The following is a 22,673-nucleotide window of genomic DNA, read 5'->3' as shown; positions in this document are numbered from 1 at the left end:
GCCACTCTGGAAAACAGTATGGAGGTTCCTCAAAAAGTTGAAAATAGAGCTGCCCTATGACCCAGCAATTGCACTACTGGGTATTTACCCCAAAGATACAAATGTAGGGATCCAAAGGGGTACGTGCACCCTGATATTTATAGCAGTAATGTCCACAATAGCCAAACTGTGGAAATAGCCAAGATGTCCATTGACAGATGAATGGATAAAGAAGATGTGGTGTATGTATACAATGGAATATTATGCAGCCATCAAAAGGAATGAGATCTTGCCATTTGCAATGACATGGATGGAACTGGAGGGTATTATGCTGAGCTAAATGAGTCAAAAAGAGAAAGACATGTATCATATGACCTCACTGATACGAGGAATTCTTAATCTCAGGAAACAAACTGAGGGTTGCTGGAGCGGTGGGGAGTGGGAGGGATGGGGTGGCTGGGTGATAGACACTGGCGAGGGTATGGGCTATGGTGAGCACTGTGAATTGCGTAAGACTGATAAATCACAGACCTGTATCTCTGAAACAAATAATACATTATATGTTAAAAAAAAGAAGAAAATAGTAGGAAGGGAAAAATGAAGGGGGGGGGGGAATTGGAGGGGGAGATAAACCATGAGAGACTATGAGAAACAAACTGAGGGTTCTAGAGGGGAGGGGCTAGGGGGAGGGGTTAGCCTGGTGATGGGTATTAAAAAGGGCACGATCTGCATGGAGCACTGGGTGTTATACGCAAACAATGAATCATGGAACACTACATCAAAAACTAATGATGTTATGTATGATGATTAACATAATAAAATAAAAATTAAAAAAAAAAGACTCCAGAGAGCTCCCTCACTCCTTCTATCATGTAAGAACATAGCACAAACATAGAAAACCAACCTTCACCAGACACCAAATCTGCCAGAGCCTTAATCCTGGACTTGCCAGGCTCCAAAACTATGAGAAATAAATTCCTGTTGTTGATTAGCCACCCAGTCGATGGTATTCTGTTACAGCAGCCCAAACAGGGCAACCATGGTATTAATATTGCAAAATCTGTCTTTCTGACCACTGATCATCTGGCAGGCCTGGATGCCTTCAGTACCAAAGGAGCCATGTATGCTCCCCAGCAGCAAAGGGAGATTTGGTCCATAAAATGGCTCCAATCAGGAAGATCTAAAAAAGATAGTTTCCTGAAATATTCTCTGGTAACCTAAGCTTTATAGATATTACCACTGCATGGGAAGGGTTTAGATGTTTCCTGTCTTCCTTTAGGTGAATACGGCTCATGTACATCCTAGAGTGAGGCATGAGGTCTACCTTCATTTGCTGTTATTTATCATTTCTGCCAAAAGTGAGCTATGCATTTCCCTTCGTTTTTACACAGAATTTACTGGCTATCATTTCATCTTTTTTAATACATCACAGTCATCCTTGTGATGTACAAGCTGTACAGTCGTGGAGAAATGTCTGCAAGGTTTCTTCAATGTGCCCAGTTGCCTGCCCTGCCATATAATGGCTCCAGGCTGCTATGCTTTTTCACTTCTCATATATTTTTTTTAATAGTTTCTCTCTCTCCTCCCTTGTTGTCGAGCTGTCAGTCAGCTGTCACTTTTTACTGCTGTCAGTGAGCCTGCCTTTATCACACCCCCAATGTGATGCTGCTAATCTGCTGTCAGCTGAGAAATCAGATAATCAAGACCTCTGAAATTGCATTCACAGTAAGTGGTGGGCTGAGCACGGGATGGAGATTTTGAGATATGAGTTCCAGTTCTTGCTCTGTCTATATCTAGCTGTGTGGTTACCAGGAGGCAGTTAACTTCTCTGAACCTTGGTGCTTTCATCCACAAAATGAGCAGAATCTGTGTGTGTGTGTGCTGTCTGTGTGTGAGAGAGAGACAAAGAGACAGGAAAGGAAAGAGATCTCACCCAGACTTGGATCCTAACTTTCTCTGGCTACCAGAAAGAACACATGAAACTTTTCTGTGAGTTAACAGAATGCAGAATGGGGTACCATTGACCCTTTAATTGTCAAATTCAATGATATTATTATTTAACCTTACTTTTCTGTGAATTCACTACTGACCATCTTCTTAAAACCCCCTTCCCTTTGCTCCAGAGGATAATTCTCTCAATGTTGACCTCCTGACTCTTTTTTCTTCTCCTTTCAATCCTGGACTCTTCCTCCATCAACCCCTTAAGTGTTAAGAGTGCTAAAGGCCAGTCTGAAGTTCAAAGCCAGGCCAATGATGAGAAACCAGCAACAAGCCTGAGAAGTAGCAACCTGTGTGTTGCTAGAAACCAACTGAAGACTGTGTCATAGTGTGTCAAATGCTGCTGATACGTTAAGTAAGATGAGCACTGAGAATTGACCACAGGATTTAGGGAGGCATGGAAGTCATCAGTAACCTTGACAGAACCAGTTTCAGTGGAGTAGCTATAAGAGAGAACAGTAGGAATAAAAGTGGAAGCAAGTATAAACAACTCTTTCAGGAGGTTTTGCTACTAACAGAGAGAAAGAAAACAGGCAGTAGCAGAAGGGAGAAGTGGAATCAAGAAATAACTATTTTAAAGATGTCAAACAAATGGCATTTTTCTTATGCTAATAGTAATGACCCAGAAGACAGGAAAACTGATGATGCAGAACAGAGAAGGACAAATTGCTAGGACAGTAGTCCTTAGGTATGCAAGAAGGATGGACTCTTGTGGAGGCAAAGACCTCACACAGAAGCAAAGTCAGTTCATCCATATTAATAGGTATGAAGAAAAAGAATATGCACCCAGAAGCACATGGATGGGTTATATAACAATGGGAGTGGGGAAATTAATAAGATGAAGTAGTCTTTATTGGGGAGGCTATTACATACCAGGCACTATGCTAGGCATTTCGCATGTGCATTATTTCCTTTAGTCACTACACAATGCCTATGAGATGATAAAGTATATATAATCATAATATTAAAGAACCTAAGTTCAGGGTCATTACACTTACATAGGTCACAGAGCTAGTAAGTGGTAGTCAAGACTCAAATACATGTATGTATGTTTCCAGTGTTTAAGAGCTTCCCATCCCCAAATGTTTAATACATATAATGATAGTTCCTTTTTTCAAAAGATATTTATTTATTTATTTATTTATTTATTTATTTATTTATTTATTTATTTAGAGCATGAGCAGGAGGAAGGGCAGCGGGGGGGAGACTCTCAAGCAGACTCCCTGCTGAGCGTGGAGCCCAACACAGGGCTTCATCTCACGACCCTGAAATCATGACCTGAGCTGAAACCAAGAGCTGGACCCTTATTTGACTGAGCCACCCTGGTGCCCCAAATACATATAATGATAGTTTCAAGTGATATTCTTTCTTGCAACTATTTTTCTGGTCTTTGAGAAAGGCAAGGCAGTAAGGAGTGAGGAGGGCAACAGGTAACAGCAGTTGCCACAAAGCCCAATATTACTGAAGGCCTATGTAGACCGACATGCTCTGTATTTTAACTGTTAACAACTTTAGAAATTCTCATATTTTTTGCTGAAATACAGCTTTTCCCCTTCTCTGACTAATATCCATTATAGTATACACTATTATAGCACATTGTATTAATAATTTAATTATATCTTCTAGTTTGTTTTTACTTAAATTTCTTTTTGCCATGACCAAACAATATTTATATAGGGAGAAAGGCAGAAGCATGCAAAAGTTGTTGTTTTTTTTTTTTAAATCATCTTGGTTATATTGCCTTTGGAATTACTAAGTATTTTTCAACATCTCAACAAAATAATACTCTTTTAAGACTGCAGGCATTAGAATGATTGTCATTCATGCAAATAATCACTTACTACACTATATGAGTTTGGGTTGGATAAAGCAAATTACCATTTGAAAATAATTCAAATAACACTCTGGGCTAAGACCTTGCTTATGAATGTTATCTTGGCCACAATATTTCTTAACCTTTTTCCATTTAGCTAGATTTATTTATGGTAATATAGTTCAAATTAATAAACTATTCAATTGCCACAGGTGTATTAAACATATGATGTTGTAGGAATATATCAGATGCAAATGAATTTTAAAATGTATTATTTATTTGGAATTCTATAATGGTAATAATTAAGATGTAGTATAATCACCTACTAAATTAAAGATGTACATTTTGAGTATATATTATATGAAAACCTTAAAAACATGTCAAAAAATAAAGTTCATATTTTAAAAATATGGCCTAAAATATAAACTGTGTTTTAACTAATCACAGATCTAAAGTGTAACAATTATATTTTCCAGAAGTTGAAATTCTCTCATCCCACATATTTTATATACACACACACACACACACACATATATATAAATACACATTATATATGCATATATAACTGAAAATCAATTTTGATCTTAGTTTCACTTAGCCTGACAGTTGTCAAAACTGCAAATAAATGATTCAATGTTTTTCACAAATGACCTATAGTGATAGGAAGCTTGAACAGTAAACAGAAAATCGAATTAAAAAATCATAGGGTCTAGGGCGCCTGGGTGGCTCAGTTGGTTAAGCGACTGCCTTCGGCTCAGGTCATGATCCTGGAGTCCCTGGATCGAGTCCCGCATCGGGCTCCCTGCTCGGCAGGGAGTCTGCTTCTCCCTCTCCCACTCCCCGTTTGTGTTCCCTCTCTCGCTGTGTCTTTCTCTGTCAAATAAATAAATAAAATCTTTAAAAAAAAAAAAAAATCATAGGGTCTAAACTTTAATCCAGTCTGTGACAATAATCAGCAGTATGAGTACAAGCCAGTCTCTGCTTCTCTGGGCCTCTGCTTTCTGAACTCCATAAAGTAAGAATTGGGCAAGGTTGTCTAACTTAAATTTTATGACTCACTAACTTGATTTGGTATGAGGCAGATTTTTCTTCAATTGAAATATTAACTAGTAAAACACTCAAATATATCAGCATTAAGAGTGCTGATGAGCACTAGATCCCACAGCAAAATCTGGGTGCACTCAGGAAATCGAGAACACAGAGGGTAATGCTGACCTCCTGCATAACATGCATAGACATTAAATTGTTTCCTGCCTTCCTTTCAGGGACAGGGAAGAAACAGCTGTCCCTGAACTCTTTTTAAGGACATCGTCGGTTACAAACAGCAGCATCCCCAGCTAGTATGAGTCCCACTGAAGTAAACTTTCTGTTCACAAGGGAGAAATATTCCTACTGGTAAGAAAAACCGTTTTGCTAGGTTTAATCAGAAGTGAAAAGGAATTTGAGAATGTTCCCTTTGAGCCACATCATTCACTGCTAATTCAGGGTGGGCCCAGCAACAAGGGTAATAAAAAATGTCCTTAGTAACAGAGAAAGAGAAATGGCAATTAAGTGCATTTGTAACCTAATACAGAAGACCTCTTTATTAAGATAATATAAATAATAAAAAATGGAAGAAGGAAAAAAAATGGAAGAAAATAGCACGGGAAACGGAAGTAACCCAAGCGGTGAAATTTAACACTGACTTACTTAGAACAGTTGCTATATACATATAAACCCAAGGGCATAAGCTGAATGCAAAGGTTGAGAGATATGCTTGACAATGACTTCTGTAACAAAACAACAAATAAAGAAACAAAACAGTAAGTGTCAAAAAAGCCAAAGCAGCTTGCTTGAGGAAACCAATAAATAACACTAAAGAAAGGATGAACTCAGTATCAGAACTAACCATTCAGGGATTGGCTGGACACATGATTATTTAAAATGTTTGTAAATCACAGCATGGTGAAATAGAACTCGATTCTCTAATTACATGCTTACGCTGAAAAGTTAAAATTGGCAAGAACACCACCGATTTCTATACATTTGGGGAATAATTTATGACACAATATTAAAAATGGAGTCAAACATACTGACCTGCTCACATCAGGAAACCTGATGGGAAAGTAAATAACTTGGCACTTGGGTCTGATGATGCTTTCCAGATCCCTGGGTCTGTGATCAGGAATCAGCTTCATAAATTTTCCAATAGAGGTAAGAAATGACTCCATATTAAAAACCGAGTTGAACACCACCACATCAGCCACCAGGCTGGAAAGGGAAGGGATAAATACAAAAGATGAACCCACACTCATTCACAGTTAGTTTTTATAAGAACAAGACTTCTGTGTTAATCAGAGTTTATATTGTATTTGGGTTTGCAAAGAACTCTGCATTTCCCATCGGTATTTATTAAATTGCCTCTAACAGATAAGTTAGTTTCATTCCCATTGTATCATGGTAAATTAGATTGCTGGCATCAGGGAGGAAAGGCAAGGGAGGAATTAAATGATGTATTGGGATCTTATGAGGCTTCAAACAAAGTTTGTTTTTCTGCAGTGTCAGGACTTTCTGTATTATCAACAACACTAAGTACAGCAGGACCTTTTTCTTTGTGGCCCACATACCCATGCGTGATTCCTATGTCAGCGATATACACCGTTTTACACCATACTACTGAGAACAGAACATCTGCCATACTTTTCAGTACCTTCAAGGAGACTAGTTCAGATAAAGCTATTTCACATGAAAGAATACCTTTAAACATGTGGTTAAAGTCTATTTCTTGTTTAATCCTTGCTTCAAGAAACCATTAGATTTTTTAAAGTTCTGGAACTCTACAGGAAGGATTATATGGGATCTCTACAAGTAACTTATTTTACTATTATATTATATTTGGGGTAGTCAAAGAAGAAGGACCAACCACAACACCACGCACCTTCAGAATTAAATGAAATAAATATAATACTATCTATTACTTTTGATGGAAAGATTGTGTTCCTCACTTTAATATTTTTTAAATACAAATAATCTAAAATATATTGTTATAAGGAAATGTGATAACAAATTTAGATTTCATAAATATGTCAACAGTGTTCAGAATTGCCTAAAACATTTTCTTGAAGACCAATGAACACAAATGATAACTAGGAGCAAGCCAGATAAAACCTGAATATGTAGTATGTCCCCTTTATGGGTCAAAAAACTGATTTAATAAATAATTGTTTGATTTTCTTAAACGGCCCTCTTTGCTTTAAGCAATGATTCAGTGTCTCAGTGTCCCTGGATCTCAGTAAAATGCACACAAATGTTTTAGTGAGGAGGTATATAAACTCAAATAGTAGTTAGTTTTATGTCACCTTAAAAGTGATAAATCAAAAAATGGAAAAGACACATAAGTCCGTAAGACAGCAAAACACAAATGAAGAGGCAGAGCTTACAGAATAGGAATACCATAGCAAATCTCCTGTTTACTGAGGACAGCCAAAGTTTCTATTATTAACGCACAGCAGAAGGAAAAGCCTACAAAAGGAACTTTGAACTGCCACCTTTATGCTTCCCCTGCAAAACTGCTTTTCCCTACAAGTATTTTTTTTTTTTTTTTGGTTGCAACTTCGGGGAAATTTGGGGGTAGGGGTGGTAACAGCACGGATAATACAAAAGAATGTCACAGAAGTGCTGACACAACAGCGAGCAATAAAGAAGCCAATATAATAATAGACGAAAAGTTGAAGGATGTTTTACAGCTAGTCTGTTTTCACCATATGTCACATATTGTAATAGCGACCCACAGGTCATAATATACAGTTACGACATTTGTTCATAAGTCAGAGGGTTAGTGAAACCTCTATTTAAGGTGAGTGTTTATGTCAGTCACCTCTGAAGTCCTTAACTGCCACTCGGTCAAGAAAGAAATCCAACAATGCCCACAAAAGCAGAAGTCAGCAAGAAAACTAAAGAAACATTTGAGGAAGCAAGACTCATCCTTTTCAAAGAGAATCTGAAACAGGACTGCTTTCTGACACTCTTATTTTTCCTCTGGACAACTGCAAACCATTTTTTTCTCATTAAGAGTCCAACCAATGATTGAGTCTACTTCTTTCGCTCCGAGCTTGTCTATCAGTTTACCCTCCTGAGAAGAGCAACGCCGGAAAACCATGTACGGGCTTTTATAGTCTCATTCCTTTTGAGCAAAAAAAATCTTTTATAAAATAGAGAGATGAGGGGCAGTGAGCTAAAATTTTTTTATAGACATCTGCCCTCACAGGGCAGGCAACCCAACTACTTACGCTCTTAAAAACCCAGTCTATGCTAAATTAAAGATCCAAGACAGCCTACAGAAATATTCTTCTCATGCATTTCAGCTCCGATATGAGTGGGTGTAACTTCCATTAACTTTAAAGCCACCCATAAAGGGAAAAACAGACTTAATTTTTTTCCCCAGTTATTTCTCAGGGGTAATAAACACACACTATCAGGGGAAAAGAATGATGCTAATTCAAGAAATGAAAAGAATATTACAAATGTTTTCCATATTGATAAAGCACAAAATGATATTATTTTTGTTTTTAAAACATATTTCCCTTCTCTGTTTCAATATAAAATAAAGTATTTTAATTTTATTATGAAATTTTAAAACGGTTGCGTTTTTATGAGACATTTGACGTGAAGCAGTTCCACTCTATTTTGATAGTGCTGCTACTTCACAATTGAAGCAGCTTGTAAAAATGATTGCAGGAAAACATTTACGAAATGCTCAAAACACAGAAATATTACCATATAGCTATGGAATATGCTTGTAAGAGTTGGGAGTCTGTTTAAACACACCATCAATCCCAACTGCTAATAACTATTTTAAAAAGGTGAGTAAGATGAACCCAATCACAGCCAACCTGATTCTATTTGATTGCTACAGTTATGTGAGTAGGATCCAATCACAAAACCGTTTCAGAGTTGTTATTAACTTCTTTCATTAACTAAGCTTCAAGAGATACACTTTGTTGAAGTAACAACAGAGAAGGACCATCACCTTTGAAATGTCATGGTATTTTAAGGCTGTGCAATTTCAGAAGACTCAATGAGGGGAAAAGAAAAAAAAACCCAACCACCTAAAGATTCATTTTCCATAGTTTTCTCTTATAAACAATAAGAAAAAAAGAGGACAAAACTCCCTTGCTCTATTATGCTCTAATTTCTATTTCTTCCTCTATAAATTTCTATATATATTGAAAGTGGTTGGTAAATGAGACTTGACTAACCGCTCTTTTCTAAAAGTACCCCTTAAACAATACATGATGGAATCAAGGGGGGAAGAAGGTCTTGTGTCAACACTGTGATTCTATTTTAAATGTTGTAGAAAATAGTCAGATAACTAGTTCAACATATAATTAGATTGTTACCTGTGAGTATTTTATAAAAGGATTGGCTGTTCTCCTCTATATACATATATTGCAAAGGCACAAGCAGTTACTACCGTGGAAGGTATGTTTACACATACGCCCCCACGTTAAGGTGTTTTTAAAATAAGTGTACAGTAGGTCTCCAGATTTAAAAGCTAACTATCTATAAAGAAAATGGTGGTAAAGGACTAAATATAATGATACATTCTATACCTACCATGAGAGAATTTGGTTGTATCCATATTGGAAATCCCTCTCCTGACATTTCTTGACAGGATATATCAATTGGTTCTCATGGAAGTACAGAATCTTTTTCAATTTCCCAAGGTCGGGCCGAAGGGCAGCCAGTTCGGTCAGGTTCAGCACTGAGCTTGCAAAGAGGATCCTAGGAAACAAGGAAATTAGTTTACTGTCCCAAGCATGCCTGAAGTGGTCATCCTTCCCCCTTCTCCCCTTTTCCCTCTTCCTACCCCAAGAAAAACATATCCCCTATAGGGACACATCAATAGTTAAGCCTTAATACCATGTAGCAGCATTCTAAGTTTTGATCTCTTAAAAAGCAGCTGCTAAGAACTATAAAAGCCCCGAATCTCATTGGTCTTCTCAGCTCAGTTACTGAGAGATGCAAAAAAAAAAAAAAAAAAAAGAAAGAAAGAAAGAAAAGAAAAAAGAAAAAAAAAAAAGCCGGATGGATTTTATTGAAAAAGGCAAGAAAAGCGCTATCTGAAGGACAAATGGAACAAAGATAAGGCTGACTGGGGAATACTTTGCTTGCCAGTTTCATTACACTTCACTTCTTTATGCAACAAACTACTGAAATTCAATATATGAGCAGGAATGGCACATGTTCATGTTATGACATAAACCCTTTTGATTTATGCAATAGACTTATCGAGTGTGGTCTTTTTCTCTTGGCATGTTTTCTCACTGTCCCTCCTCCCTCCCTTTTTTTAAACTGCTCTGCAATATTTTGTGTTTTTCTTTTTTCAATATTTTATTCTCCATTACTGGACTGCTAATGGCACCGGATGTATAATCTATAAAACCCCTTATATAAAAACATAAATATAAAAAAGAAGAAGAAAGCTGATTCCTTATCTTTGTGGAAAAAAGGAAACTGAAAGCTTACCTACCATGTTTATAAATGAAAGTGTCTATTCACCCATTCACTCCACAAATATTTACTAAATGCCTACTGCGTGCCAGAGTCTAACCAAGAAGAACAGAAAAGATGAAACAAGAGAGCCCACCAGGATAAATGCTGCCTGCAACAGTGACAAAAACAATTAAGAGAGTAACAACTATCTAGGACAACCTGGAAATGTTTCACTAACAAGGTGTACCACATATGGATACAAAAGAGGGACAAATTACAGTCCCCTGAACGGCTGAGGACATTTAGATGGCACAATTTTGATGGAATGCCACCTTTATAACATAATGTAGCATCACTTGACCCTTACAGCTTTAATTCCCATTCTAAAAAATGAGGTTCAAGAAGGTTAAGGTTTTTTTTTTCTTCTTTTTTTTTCTAGAATCACACTGGTATAAAGTGGCAAAGCAGACTCCTGGTCTTCCAAGCCTGAAGTACTTTTCATTACACCACAGATATGAATTGGCTGTGGACCACTTACATTACAAATGCTTTTTTCTGTACTTAATAAATACAAAATATCATACTTATTATTACCGTGATTACAACTACTATAAATTCTCCCTTGCTGACAAGCCAAATGGCTAACTTCAGGTGTTTATATGATCTGCAGCACTAGCCTTTCACATAAGAAGAATGATTACATAGTAAGTGCATATATCATAAATAGGAATTCAAGTGTCTTCTTCATGGACTAAAAAAGGCACATAAGACCAAAAGGCAGTGATCTCTCTTTAAACCCACACTGCTGTATTAATGCCATGGTTTAGTGCTTTGAAGTAAAAAATCTTACAAAGGAGATGTATTTATTTTTTTTTAATTGTCTGTACTCAACTAAAGCAAGGAGAAAAATTACGATAAAAAATACTGTATTTTGTCCAAAAACATGCCCACCACCACCACCAAGTATAAGACTTTCTAAAGCTTGGATTGAAAATTCTGAAATATGAAGATATTTGCTTATCTACAAATCTGATCCTTAGTAAAGGGAACAATGAAATATTAATCTCAATCAATATTTTCCTTAAAAGAAAATGGATGATGACTTGTGAGTCTAATGATTGAGAAATATCCCCTCCTCTCCCTCCATACAACACTACTGCAAACAATTACTCATTCTTAATCATGAGACCCGAGCAAGCTCAATGTTTTTCACACACAAGGCTGAAAAATTCATTAAATGCAGCCCCCATATTACTTATTAACTACAAAGAAAAAATGGTACCTTAATGGACAAATTTGGTAGACATCAATTTACCCAAGTCATCAAACTTAATATGAACAATAATAGGACAAGTGATATGTATTTTCCAATGTGGTACACTGACAAAGATACAAATCACCAATGTAGTATTCCTGCCAAAAATGCCTGACCTGAATTTGGTCATGAGGGGACAATCAGATAAATATTCTGCAAAATAACAGGGCTTGATATCCAAAAATGTCAATGTCATAAAGGGAAAAAAAATCTAGATTAAAGGAAAATAAAGAGATACCAAAACAAAATACAATGTGTGATTCTTGACTGGATACTAGATGGGGAAAAGACAGTTATAAATGACATTATAAGGACAAAAACTCTGAATATGGACTTAATATAAGACTGTACATTTTTATCAATCTTAAATTTCTCAAGTGTAATAATTTTATTATGGTCATGGACGAGAATATACTTATTCTTGGGAGACACAATGAATTATTTACATGTGAAGTGTCACCATGTCTACAACTAATTCTTACATGGTTCAGTTAAAAGGCTACTACTGATAATAAATATTCATATGTATATATTTGCATAGAGATAAAAATGGATAAAATGTTAACAATTGATTAATCTAAATTAATGGTATATTGTAATTCAGTGATCTAGTCTTCCAATTGTTGTTCAGTTATACATTTACAAAACCATAAATTTGAGGAAATATGCATTAAATGGCAGTGAGTAGAAGGGAAAAACACATTCCATAAACAATAAACCCATTATATATGTATTTCTAGTCATAATCCAATTGTTAATTTCCAACATGAGAATTATCCTCAAGATGGACCATCTATAGCAAATGTTTAGCCAAGGAGAGTCCTTCACTCTACTCCTACCATACACCTCCTCTCCTTACCCTACCTGCTAGCTGATCCATAATTAAGGAATCTAGATCTAAAGTTGAGCCTTCCAAATAAAACCTCCTAAATGAAAGAATGTAATACGTGAAACCGCAATGACTTTCATAATATTAACCATTTGGGATGGCCCACACCAACACTTCCTTCAGTTTGTTCAATCATTAACAGGAAAATCATTTTATTTTTATAACTGATCTTGAAATAGCCCTCACTACTTCTAAATTGTGGAAATTATCTCCAGCATCAGGAAAACATTTCTTCTTTATTTTTTCACTTGTAAAACAGTAAATTGGACAACAAGCAGTTCCATAAATACTCAAGTCAAGGGCACCCCCCCCAAAAAAAAGCAATGAATATGCCCACGAAAGGAACACAGGTAAGATTCATAGGCAATTTTTACTTTACCCCCTTCCAACAATTAAAAAAACAGTTAATACAATGAATGGCTTCATTCGATCAGCAGCTAACCCCTCGGCTTCCAATGTTCTTCTTGCGTCAGGTATTATTTAAGCAATAAATCCTAACAAGGTGAGCTTTATCATCCCACACTGTGTCTCTGACAGAAAAGGGCACAAGGTGATAGCAAAAACCACTAGGAACAAGATAATTCCTGACAGCTGCTGCCCGAGCACAAGTTAAATTGAACGGTTTATCTCAGCATGAAGATGTTATAAGGTTTTATGTTTAATATTTTTAAATTAACATAAAAACCAGAGAAAGCGGTTGTGCAATCTTTCACAAACATGACATGGTACAATCACTGTGTAAGCTGTATTAATACTTATTCCCATGCTACTACAGAATTAAGCTGTTTTTAGACCACCAAAGAGCTTTAAATTGCAACTTTTGTCTCTGTAAGAGAAACCTATATTTAAAATGTCTGCTAAATTCAAATTAACAGCTACATCATTAGCTTATACCATCTCACCAAAAGTATTAAGTAAGCTGCTATTATAATCGTCTAACCAAAATGCTCTGTGCTCCAACCACATTAACACCGTTCTATAGTGGGGTTGTATCCATACACATGTTTCAATTGTTTCCAATACACACTATATCTACAATCTGAGTCATATTTGCTTAAGGAATCCAAAATCATTCAACATAATGAAATTCAAAATTAGAGATTTTATACTTGCTGGCTCAGTTTGAATAAACTAGTTATTTGGCTTTTACTCTATTCTCTCAATACATAAAAAGAGATGCTGACATATACCTAAGCACTGTAGGAATGGGACCACTATTATCACAGTGCATACTTTTATTATCTTAAAGGGTATGGAAGGGCAGTGAAATGAGAAACAGTAAACAGACATTCAATATTCCAACCACCACCATGCAATCTAGTAATAATACTTCATGAACTAAGTTATCTCAATCTCGCTCCATGAAATCTTTTCAAGGGCCCCTTCTGCCCCACAAAATCATTTAGCAATTTTATCACATAAAAAGATATAGTACACAATTTAACACGGATCCTAGTTTGGGTTGAATTCTTAAATAATTCTTTGCAGGGCTTCAGTAGGCCTTTGACAAAAGAGTAAATTCCATTCTTCCAGTTGTGTCTCCTTGCTCAATACCTAAACTCCTTGTCTAGATTCATGTTGCTCAGCCTCATTACCAAAGTCTTTGTTGTTCCATTGCTGCTTATCTTGGTTCTTGTTCCTTGATATAGACTCTCTAGGATTCTAGATCCTATACTTTCTGTGATATGGTGTTTTCTGTGATGATGGAAATGTTTTATACCTGTATGTAGTATCCAATATAGCAGCAACTAGCTACGTATGGTTATGGAGCACTTGAAATGTAGCTAGTGCAATGGAGGAACTAAATTTTAAACTCACTTGAACTTGATTCATTTAAGCTTAAATGAAATAGCTATAAAGTAATGGGTACTGTGTGGGAAAGCACAGCTGCGAATGGACCAGATTTCCTCAATCCAACACTTCACCCATGATACCTGAATGCAATTCCTCACTGAACTGATTTTCTTAGACCCCTGACCTGCTTGTGATAACCTAATTTCTAAGTTCCTCCTGACTTGCTGAATTTCACCTACCTAATTTTGGAATGGCATTATTTCTTTTTCCTCCTGATAATTAGAAAGCATGTGTTCACAACAGAAAATGTTTTAAGTACAAAAAATATAAATTAAGTGAGTATCACCTGCAACCACCCCCAAAAAAGAAATAGCCACTATTTTCATTCTGGTGCTCATTTAGCCAGTATATGTTGAACATCCATTATTTGCAAGGCACTATGTTAAATGATGGACATAAGATGGAAAATAAAGTAGCTAAGGCAAAAAGAAAATTGGCAGGTGGGGGGACTGAATAAGGAGCAAGGAGGCTGAAGCAATTTGTTCAATGAGAAAGTAGACAGAGAAGAGGCTAAGGAAATTTGGAAGCCTTTGGAAGAAAAGCTCTTATTATGAAAATAATTTTGAATATTATGGTAAGAGCAATGGGAAAGAGACTGAGGATTTTTAAGAAGGGAAATGACAAAGTTATACATGCATATTGGGTATATTCACTTTTATTCTTTTCACTTTGTAGTGTATATACATTATTGCCATTACTACATAGATTTTTTTTTCTTTTGCTTCTAATACTTAACATGCCGTTTTACTATGTTAAAAATTATTTCTGAAATATGGTTTTTAACAGATTTCATGATGTGATGTGTCACAGTATCTTCAACCAGCTCATGACTCTTATATTCATCTATCTATAAAGTTTAAAAATTTTCTTGTATAACCTCTTATATTTCTATTACATTTGTTTATGTATTTCATGAGCTGTTTTATTGCTTTTTAGTAGCAGAAAACTTTACGCTGACTACTGCATGGGAAACAGACTGTAAGGAATCTTTTCAGAAGACAGGAGAACAGTCAGGGGAAGAGAAAAGAAGTGACGGTAGCTTGGGTCAAGATGGTAGTGCTGGAGGCGACAAGAAGGGGCCGACGGCAGGGTTTGCTGATGAACCGGATGTAAGACATGAAACAGGAGCACTATCATTTCCTTCACTTTGTCACTTCCAGAGTGTGGTGATAATGTTCTAATATAATAGGAGCTCAATAGCAAATACATGCATAAATGAAAATTATTTCCAAACCCTTCAAAAGTCTTTGGCTTAAATATATATTTCTTTAATTTGTAAAACCTGTGTAGAATGATAACAGAGTTCTAATATTCATTAATCATTGATATGCAAAACTCATTTTAACACACTATGCTTTAGTTGTCAGCTACTTCATCTTAATTAGACCATTTCAACTGCACGTTTAAATGCTATGGATTTTCAAAAACCTTCAAGAACACGCATAACAAAATGTTTCCATTTGCTAAAACAATTAAAAATACAAGATGGAAGTCTTATCTAAAGGAAAAGGAAATGTAGTCATTTAATTTCCAGGTTCCCGTGATGGGTAATTTACAGGCTGTTAAATAGAGTATCCAGCTTCCCAAAGGCTGTCCCATAGGGTAGCATCAAGTAATCAGTTTTGCTTTCTTCCTCCACCATGTAATGTTCCTTTCCTGTGTTTATCATTATGGCCAGGAGAATACTGTGTAAAGAACATGTGTCCAGAAGGCAGAGAATCAAAGTCTGTAGATAGGACATGTCACTGAACAGTATCTCCAAGGGGTTTCTTAACACATATCCACTCCTCAGTCATCAGCACTCTCACCTGCCTCACAGCTGCCTAAGGAGACAAATTATATATACACATATACATATATATGTATATGTATATATGTGTGTGTGTGTGTGTGTGTGTATATATATATATATATGAGCTTTTTTAGCTAAAGGAGCCACTTAAATTTAGGTGTCTCAAGTTATTCAAGCTAACTCTCAAGTCCTTTCATTCTTGGTATTGTGTCTAATCCATAAAAGACACCCAGTAATTATGCTGGTAACAAGAAAGGAAGAAACAGGAAGGGAGTGCGGGTCTAGTAATGAAAAAAAAAAAATTAGAAATAAATTGCAATTTTTACTGTGTATACTTAAGCATTTTTGATGTATTCTGGGACCAGAATCTATTAAGAGTATTCTTGTAAGACATAAGGGAATATGAACCACTCAGAACATTTATAGATACATCTGTTTTAGATAATCTATCAATTAGTCTACAAATCAAAATATTGTTAAGTCTCAACAAACTAAGAAGTACAAGATAACACCCCTGTTCAAAAGAAGCTGACAATATAACTGGTAAAATAAGCCATAAATACAGGAAACATTAAATAACAAGAAAAAAGGAAGTAACAGCTCTGTCCTGCACAAGAAATGTCACAAAGCAGGGCAGGACTGATTATAAATGAAGGGAGAGGTACTAAAAGAAGATCGGTTCAGAGGAGGAAGAGAAAACAAAGAGCAGTGAAAGACCAGGAAAGGTCAAGTTTATTGAGTGTATCAAGGGAATCCTGGGTCCTGAGGTCTTGGTCTGGAATGATCAGTGCTATTTGAATTCAGTCAGCCCTTAAAGTTGAGGGTTTAAAAAAAAAAAGTAAGTAATCAAATAAAACTGGAAAGGTGGTCTTCCATCAGACCTAGAAGCACCCGAATATAGCATAAGAAGTTTTCTAAGTTCACACTTTATCTGTTAGCAATATGGGGATCTACTGTACACTTATAATTATACTAACAATGCTTTATTTCTTCTTATTATCCTTAACTGAGTGGTGAATGCTTGTTGGCTGAGAAAAATAGTAGTAAAATGAGAGGATGAGGAATCAAAGTATCACCATCACTACCACTCTCAAAATAAGGGGGGTTGTTCTATATATATATCCAAAGATAAAATCAATTTGTTTAAAGCCGTGGCTGTCCAACAGCCATGTGATCATATTCTAAAGGAAGACAAGGAACCATGAATAATGCAAGGGTTTTTATTTTTCTACATATATAGTCTAATTTAATCATCCTAAGAGATGTGTCTTCTTATTTCCAGTTTACTGATTAAGAAATTAAAGCACGAGAGGTTTGGTTTTGTGCTAAGGCAACAGCAGTTACTAAGAGGCAGAGAGGAGTTCCAAACCCAAGTTGATCTGGACCCAAAGCCTCTATTTTTTTCAATTATTCCACACTGATTTTGAGTCGTCTAAGATTAGAATGTGATTCAGTGGTTCCCGTTAATTGTACTTCTCATTATCATCTGTGTTTGAGAAGTAAAAATATAAATGGTATGAAGAAGAATCGTACTAACCTGAGTAGTTTTATTTCATCCCTTCATTCATCATTTACTGAGTGATTACAGAGTTAGACAAACTAGTGGAAAGCTAGTGACCATCAGTGAAGGATCTCCTGGAGACATACAATCAAGGTGGCCACCCCAAGTCACACGAAGGAGTCAGCCTACTGAAATAACAAGAACACGGTCAGGCACTGGGCTAGAAAGCAGCAGCTGATAAGAAAAGCAATGAAGATAACAGCAATATTGACTTGGTTACTGGAGGAACAGGCTAAGGGTAAGGCTGTTTCTAGATTGTGCAGTCAGATGGGCAGTGGTAACCTTCCTAATACAAAAGGAGAAAACAAACCGGTGGTTGGAATAGAGAAGAAATGAAGGGACAGTTTCTACAAATGTGTATATAAGTGGAGTGCCTAGTAGGTAACTAAAGATAACAGATAATAGACTAATGGAAGAAATTGCATTGGAAATTTAATTGAACTAATGGGCCTGGTCACCAAATGTGTCCATTAAAAATGTGGGTCCTGGTTTGTTACATAGTTTTACATATCTGCTTTACATGTTTCTCTAATATTTCACGTAATCTTGTTTTCTCCCATTAAAGTATATATTCCTTGATGAGAAAAATTAGATCTACTGTTCTTTTCTTTAGTATTTATAGTTTCCCTAACATGACAGATACCACTCTGGATTTTAAGTTCTCTTCAAACATGCCCTGTATCTTCCTCGTTCACTATCCTATCTCAGATGCTCAATAAATGTTTTCAAATAAGTGAATGAATGAATGAGTCAGTCATTCATAACCTCAGTGACACTGAGAAAATAAAACTGGTTGATCCTCTACATACAGTCAAGTGTTCAATATGATATTTACTCCTACCATTAAAAACAAGTTGGGAAGTATCTCATGTCCCCAAAAGAAAGAACTTACCTTCTACCTTGAGCACACAAGTATAGGATGCATTATTTGATGTCATTTTTGACTGAACCCATTACTTTTTTTAGGGTCCCTAATAATATCTCAGGCACTGTTCTCTGCTTCATCATCCTAATATATCAAGGACTCATGATACGATCCAAAGAAAAGGAACTCTTGGGGGAAGGTAGGTGTCAACCTGGTACAAAGATCAGGAATGTACAATATCATGATGATGATTTCTGTCATCTTCAGAGATTCATGATCATCAGCCTTGAAGAACTAAGTCAATTAACATGCAAAGCACATCTAACTAGCTGAGTGTGCTGGGAACACTTCATATGGTGTTTTATCTCCATAAACTAATATAATTAGTATGTGAAATATTTATAATTCCACCTCATGATTAATCTATCATAGACTATTCCTTAACAGCAGCATATCATTTTATATTGGAATGTTCTTTGCCCTTTAGTTCATGCCACTCATGAGTCCCTGGAGTTCATTTCTAAATATTATAAAGTTGGAAGACCAGAGACCCAAGGCAATGGATATAGGTCCTATCATTACTCTAACCCAACACTACCTATGTTGTCTAAGATTACACACATTTAAGGACACAGTGACCAGTCAAGCCAGGAAGATTACTGCTCAAATAGATACATAAAGCTCAGTTCAGGCACAAGCCTGAGGAACAAACTATAGACAAACACAGAGTGGCTTTTAAAGATTTTTTTTTTTTTAATTTATTTATTTGACAGAGAAAGACACAGTGAGAGAGGGAACACAAGCAGGGGGAGTGGGAGAGGGAGAAGCAGACTCCCCGCCGAGCAGGGAGCCCGATGCGGGACTCGATCCCGGGACTCCAGGATCATGACCTGAGCCGAAGGCAGTCGCTTAACCAACTGAGCCACCCAGGCGCCCCAGAGTGGCTTTTAGATATCATCATCCTTTAGGCTTGAACATTATGACACAGGAATAGTTAAAGCAATCATAACAACAACAACAATAATAGTAACTGCCTCCTGGTATATCAAGTAAAGTGCCCCTGACAACCATGGAAAGTAAGGTATTTTGTGCCCAAATAACGAATAAGCTAACAAGGAAAAATATGGTAACTTGCTATTTTTACTGAGTCACATCTACTGCTAAAATTAACAAGCACAAAATAAAGTGTCTCCTAAATGTTCAGTCTTTCTATAATCGGTCATAAGACCTAAATTTTTTGGTGCTTATGAGTATTTGTTTTAAATTTGCTTCCCAGAATCCTGTAGTCTATTGAGCTGTTCTATCATTTGATTTGTGACATTTTGTTGTTATGCTGCTCATAGAGATTATCCCTGTGTTTTGATTATTTCTCCTATGTTTGTTTTGGCAAGTCCAAGACAGTTCTTTGAAATCTTCCCTGAATTTGGTGCTTAATATGCCATCTGAAGAAATACCTCCCCACAAATAATTTAGTTAGTATCCCCAATGTTTTGCTATTTTACACATCACTTTAATTATAAGGGTATCACTAGATAACTAATTACAAAAGTCAAAGCCAGTAAAATATACTGTCCACAGTAGGCACTCAAAAACTATCTGGGACAGTGAAATATTAAATAATATTGTACATCTGCAGTAGAAAAAGAATCTGAAGGTGTGAGTCCCGAGACTGTGTCCCGCTCTTTCATATCTTTTTTTTAAAATGAGATTTTTTTTATAAACATTGATTTATTAACACTGTATCTCTTTCTCATCAAGCCAACAATGTAAAAATTCTACGAATGTGCTTTCTAGTCTATATCACCAAGGGGAAACCATTTGAAAGCTAGCTTTTTAAAAACTAACACTTATCATTTTAATAGAGTAAAATGAAAATTTAAAAATCTACATGGCTGTCTAAGTTTCACAAATAAAAACATTTTCTTTACATGCTTCCCTTGATCACAACTTAAATGATTACCTTTTTTTTTTTTTTTAAGTAACTAATACATACATAGGTACAGGAGGGAAAAACAGGTGAAAAGTACAAAATACTATATAAACAGTAGGGCGCCTGGGTGGCTCAGTTGGTTAAGCGACTGCCTTCGGCTCAGGTCATGATCCTGGAGTCCCGGGATCGAGTCCCGCATCGGGCTCCCTGCTCAGCAGGGAGTCTGCTTTGCCCTCTGACCCTATCCCCTCTCATGTGTTCTCTCTCTCTCATTCTCTCTCTCTCAAATAAATAAATAAAATAAAAAATAAATAAATAAACAATATTGTTAAGATGATCTAAAAATGAAGTCTTGATGTCATTCAACATAACCTACATGGCACAGTAACTTTGTAAGATACAGTTTTCTTGGTCTCACCCTTGATAAACTATACTATATGTGGGACTCACCATTTTATGACAGCTCATAAAATACCTCAGGCCACACTTGCTTACTAGGTGACTGAGGAGCACGACATGAGGTTACCTGCTCTGGGTTAGCCAGTCAGAGGCAAAGCTGGAAGTAGTATAGAGTCAGTGACAGAAAGGAAGCCAGTCAGAGGTGTGGCTCGTGAGCCTGCCTCCTAATTCCAATGTTGGGAGCAGCTTCAAGTTTGATGTTGGGAATAAAATATTCTCCATTTAATGGGGGGGGGGGAGCCCACTCACTGAGGGGGAAAAAAAAAACAAACAAACAGAAAAACTGTCTTTGACCATGTTCCTCCCTTTCTCTCCACACAATAGAGAGAGAAATACTTGAACATGGGTGTAAATACGCATTACAGCCTCCTTACAGATATCTGAGGCTCAACGTTATTTGAATTTTCCATTGCCTGTGTCCGAGAGTCACACACCATAGGTCACCTAAAAGCCATCCAAGCCTCCTTCTGCCATATTAGACATTTGCACATAGCACATAATGGATGCATCCCTTCTGAGTTGGTCCTTTCCTTTCTTCCCTTTTGTATTTGTATATAGTCGTGGTCTGGGAATGTCAGAAAATACATAAAATGCCACAAGAGAAGCAAGAAAGTAAACTCAGACTGGCCCAGGAGAGCCAAAAAGGCTTTAAAGGAGATAATGGTTGAGATGGACCTTAAAAGATGAAGAAAACTTCTAGTTCAGTATGTGTGAAGGGCAGGGATTGGAAAGATTTCTATTAATATTAAAGAGGAAAAGCAAATATCTGGGACTATAAATATCTGCATTCTATTCAATTAAGCAAATATTTAGCGTATTTTATATATATGAAATATATATTTGAAATACATATATATTTCATAGATAGATAGAGGATAATAAGATAAGATAGACTTGACATCCTGTTCTTCATCTTTGTATTTTGGCAACTGAGATATAAGCAAAGGGCTGAAGTTATAGGAGAGTTAACATTTGATATCTTAAATAACTTTGTTTTAATCCCCAAATTTATATATACTGCTATTATTACTCATTATTAGAGATGCCAACTCATTACACATGAATTTCATGACAAACTGCTCCCTTACTAAGTGCCCAAAGCTAAATACACTCAGACGGGACATTCTAATAACTTTTTTGTAATAATTCCTTGTCTTAAAAAAAACACTTTCAAAGAAATGTTAGTATTTTCCCACTCCATAGGATTCAGTAACAAGGCGAGATTCTCCCAAGAATATTCCAACAGTCCTTGAAAAACTAAGACTGTCACAAAACCTGAGCATCTGGCAACTCTGCCACCACGAAGTATCCATATGGAAGAGACCAAAATGTGTCAAAGTACCCAAAACGATTTTGGAGAGTGTAGAAGATAGAATAAATAATTCAGTATCGTCAACACTTTCAACAGCAGGTAGTGGATATGCTACCTGCTTCTATAATGTGCCAGAATGTAACATAAGTGTGTGAGGCTGTGTGTGTATGTGTGTGTGAGAAAGGCAGAAAGAATATGAGTATACATGAGGCGAAAAACTATTTTTATATAGAAATATTCCTTAGGTAGTTCTCTTTGTAGGGACATCGGATCTCTATAAGCACAGGTTTATAGATATATAGAAGAAAAAAAACAGAGTCAATGAAAATTTATTTTTAAGATAAACATAGCAACAAATATATTACTTCAGAGTCAATGAAAAAAAACTGCATTAACTTAACATTATGGTTGAAATTGTATGTGCAAAAAAAC

At 36.2% G+C, this 22,673-nt stretch overlaps 1 protein-coding gene across 15 annotated transcripts in view; it reads right to left on the bottom strand.

The window, feature by feature from the left end:
- The window catches only part of GTDC1 (glycosyltransferase like domain containing 1), a 391,241-nt gene that overhangs the window by 194,281 nt on the left and 174,287 nt on the right, over window positions 1-22,673 (bottom strand). For all 15 annotated transcript variants that reach the window (XM_035008109.1, XM_035008102.1, XM_035008100.1 and 12 more), the window contains 2 exons: window positions 9,386-9,553; window positions 5,867-6,040 (listed from right to left, as the gene is read on the bottom strand). In XM_035008109.1, coding sequence (XP_034864000.1) covers window positions 5,867-6,040; window positions 9,386-9,553 — 342 coding nt within the window. The remainder of the gene's footprint in view (window positions 1-5,866; window positions 6,041-9,385; window positions 9,554-22,673) is intronic.

The sequence above is a fragment of the Mirounga leonina genome, unplaced genomic scaffold (genome assembly GCF_011800145.1).
Source record: "Mirounga leonina isolate KUSES-001 unplaced genomic scaffold, KU_Mleo_1.0 Mir_151, whole genome shotgun sequence".
Taxonomy (NCBI): Eukaryota; Metazoa; Chordata; class Mammalia; order Carnivora; family Phocidae; genus Mirounga; species Mirounga leonina.
The sequence above is the reverse complement of the archived record's forward strand: the minus strand, read 5'-3'. Positions and strand labels throughout refer to the sequence as shown.